The 2,760-nt window shown below is 39.5% G+C and overlaps 1 protein-coding gene across 1 annotated transcript; it reads right to left on the bottom strand.

The window, feature by feature from the left end:
• Positions 1 to 473: 473 nt before the first annotated feature.
• Positions 474 to 1,259, bottom strand: LOC131218443 (NAC domain-containing protein JA2L-like). Its single transcript, XM_058213014.1, has 2 exons — positions 774 to 1,259; positions 474 to 585 (listed from the first exon to the last, which is right to left on the bottom strand). Exons 1-2 carry the CDS (start codon positions 1,077 to 1,079, stop codon positions 490 to 492), a joined length of 402 nt encoding a protein of 133 aa, XP_058068997.1. The 5' UTR covers positions 1,080 to 1,259; the 3' UTR covers positions 474 to 489.
• Between the last annotated feature and the right edge of the window lie 1,501 nt (positions 1,260 to 2,760).

Here is a 2,760-nt window from a genome sequence, read left to right as displayed (position 1 = left end):
CGCATGAGGCGCGTCAGTTACGGAAGAATCACCCCAGTATCTAAAACTTGACTTCTTAAAGAAGTAAAGATCGCTGTGGGCCTGAGCTCGGCCCATATACAGCTCTACCAATCATTTTTCAGATATCAACCATAACAAAAATATAATATCATTATCAAAAAAATTATTCAATTATTTCATCCGTATAAAGAAAATTACAAAATATTTGTGTCACTTTAAAAAAAAAAAAAAAATTTAAATATGAGAAATAAATAAAAGAATAGAAATAAACTATCAAATGGTGGGCATAACATCAAAGGGTGATGGGTCATTGAAATCAGATAATGTTAGTGGTGGGAGATATTCGTTATTATCCCACGGAATATTAATCAATCTATCTACTTCTGGAGTAATTTCGTCGAATATCATGTCCTGAGATAGTGAATGCATGCACTTGTAGTCGATGACGTTTGCTTGATCATCTTCATAACAAGGAGCCATATATAATGTTCAGTCTTCTTCAATAACTTCATTGACTGGTGTTTCATTCGTTTTCTTACCTCCCGACTTATGCTTGTATATTCGGCACAAAATAAATCCATTCATCTGCAATGAAAATTAAAATACAATCATATTAATAAATAAATAAAGATATTTCACGTTATTAGGACACCATGCAATGTATTATACGTGAATTCATGCATTAGATGTTTACACCCTAATTTTTAATATCTACCAACTTGTGAGATACAGATGCGATTGAAAAATATGAATTTGAGATATTTTTTTCTTACTCTTATGTGATGATCCTCTTGAGTTGCACCCACCATCTTCCTCTTTCTCTTCCTAGCCTCAGTTTCAGTAGTCGTTGTAGGAGGATCAACCTGGTCAATCCTATACTCTGTCATCAACCAATCTGCTTTCTTCCCTTTAGGTGCCGTACCAACGTGGAATTTCAAATTCATCTTATACCCAACTACTTTATTTTGATCAAGAACCGTTGTATGTCCGGTAGTAGCCTTCCAGTATCTGTTTCCTGCTTTCCGAGCTGGTCGTGATCCACCCTCATACTTACGATTCCTTTGTGTGAAAAAATACATGTCCTTCTCTTCTTCAACCGCAAACTGACCTGCAAATCAAATCTTGATTTTAGATGAAAAAAGAAAAGAAAAGAAAAGAAAAGATAGAATCGTTTGTTTGCTTACTTGCAAGATCATCAGGATTGAAGTTGTAGATATCGATTTCTTGGATTACTTGAGCGGGGAGTGGAAGACCTAGATTCTTATTATTAAGATAATAGACTAATAATTCAGAGGCGGTAGGAAGGAAGCGATAACCTGGAAGGAATTTCAACATAGGTTTCATCTTTCTCTATGAAGAGGAAGAAGAAGAAGAATTGTCTGGATATTTGGAAAGAAGAGAATGGGAGTTTTCGAGTGAGGAGTACTGATTCTTTCAATTTAATATATATAGTATACCCGGCTGATATATTCCATCACCGGCACGTGTACTTTCCCACGTTTAACGGGATATGAGAGTCATGTTTACGAAAGCCGAAGATCGGTGGAGACGGATTTGATCATCAGTTTGGACGGCCTATATTGGGGTATGATCTTTGGTCATGAGATGAGTACTTACCACGTGGGACAAACGACAAAAATGGAAACAACCACTTTGGAAGTCTTCTTGGGGCTTCGAAACCGCTGATAATGGGTTGGGGATTTCTCAGTGACACTTTCCTGGAAACAGGCCGTTTGGTGAAATATCCCCTGCTGCCAATCTTCTTAAGACACGTATACCCTGCACAGGTATTACGTCTAATAGAAAGCTCCGTCTGTACATCCTCACCGTCCATCAATTTTGCTATCTGGGGTTGATACAAATCTCAGGTGGGCCACATGGTAGTAGAAGTAGCTATCATGATGTATGTGATTTATATAGACGATCTCTGTCTGTTCATTAGGTGGGCCTCGCTGTGTATGCGATCAAACATTGAACATTTGTTCAGATCAATGAACCATGAAGGTGGGTCCCACCTTTTGGTATCCAAACTGTTCCTATGATGCTACCCATGGTGTATGGAAGATGCACCCAAAATCTCCCGTGGATAATCCTAATAATCCGATTTGAAGCGCATCTAATGTGGACCGTTTGTTGTGATTGTCAATTTTTATTCGAAAGCTAGGATCATTCGATAGTGGAGATACTATGGCATGGTCCATTCCATGATGGATCCCATCAGATCAATAGCGTAGGTTGCCAAAAGGTGTGCCCCATCGTTATTGTTTCTGGGTTCTTTTGGTGCAGTGTCCTTTCTGTCTGGTAGGGGTTGCAATGGTCCACCTAGCCCAAATCCAACCTAATTTTACTAAACGAGACGAAATTGGGCCTGAAACTGACCCACGACCTGTTACCCTGTGGCCTAAACCGAGCCACTTAACCCATTTAATTGCAGCTCAACAGATCCAACCCAACCTAGCATGACTCGTACATACAAGAATGCACTGCATAATATCGGGAAAAGGAATGCTAGCCTGGCCTTATTAGTGGATACATAACACTACATGTACCTGAAAATGATCAAGTGCAAACATTTCACTACATTATAGTGCAAATTGATGCTGTGGGCCCCACATGGTGCGTTGATAGCATCCAGACCAACCACCTGGCACGTTATCCTTGATTGACCAAGGGCAAAAAAATTGGGGCAATTCTTGACTTAGGTGGGCCACACGAATAAGAAGAGTTGAGAGGGGACGTGCACCCTTGATTCTCATAGAG

Source organism: Magnolia sinica, chromosome 11, assembly GCF_029962835.1.
Source record: "Magnolia sinica isolate HGM2019 chromosome 11, MsV1, whole genome shotgun sequence".
NCBI classification, from domain to species: domain Eukaryota; kingdom Viridiplantae; phylum Streptophyta; class Magnoliopsida; order Magnoliales; family Magnoliaceae; genus Magnolia; species Magnolia sinica.
This window is presented reverse-complemented; position numbering and strand designations above follow the sequence as displayed.

Excerpts from the sequence above, each read along its gene's own strand:
- LOC131218443 (XM_058213014.1), bottom strand. The coding sequence starts at position 1,079 with ATGTATTTTTTCACACAAAGGAATCGTAAGTATGAGGGTGGATCACGA. Across the intron at positions 586-773 it reads AAGAGGATCATCACATAAGA|ATGAATGGATTTATTTTGTG; the intron begins GTAAGAAAAAAA and ends TTTTCATTGCAG.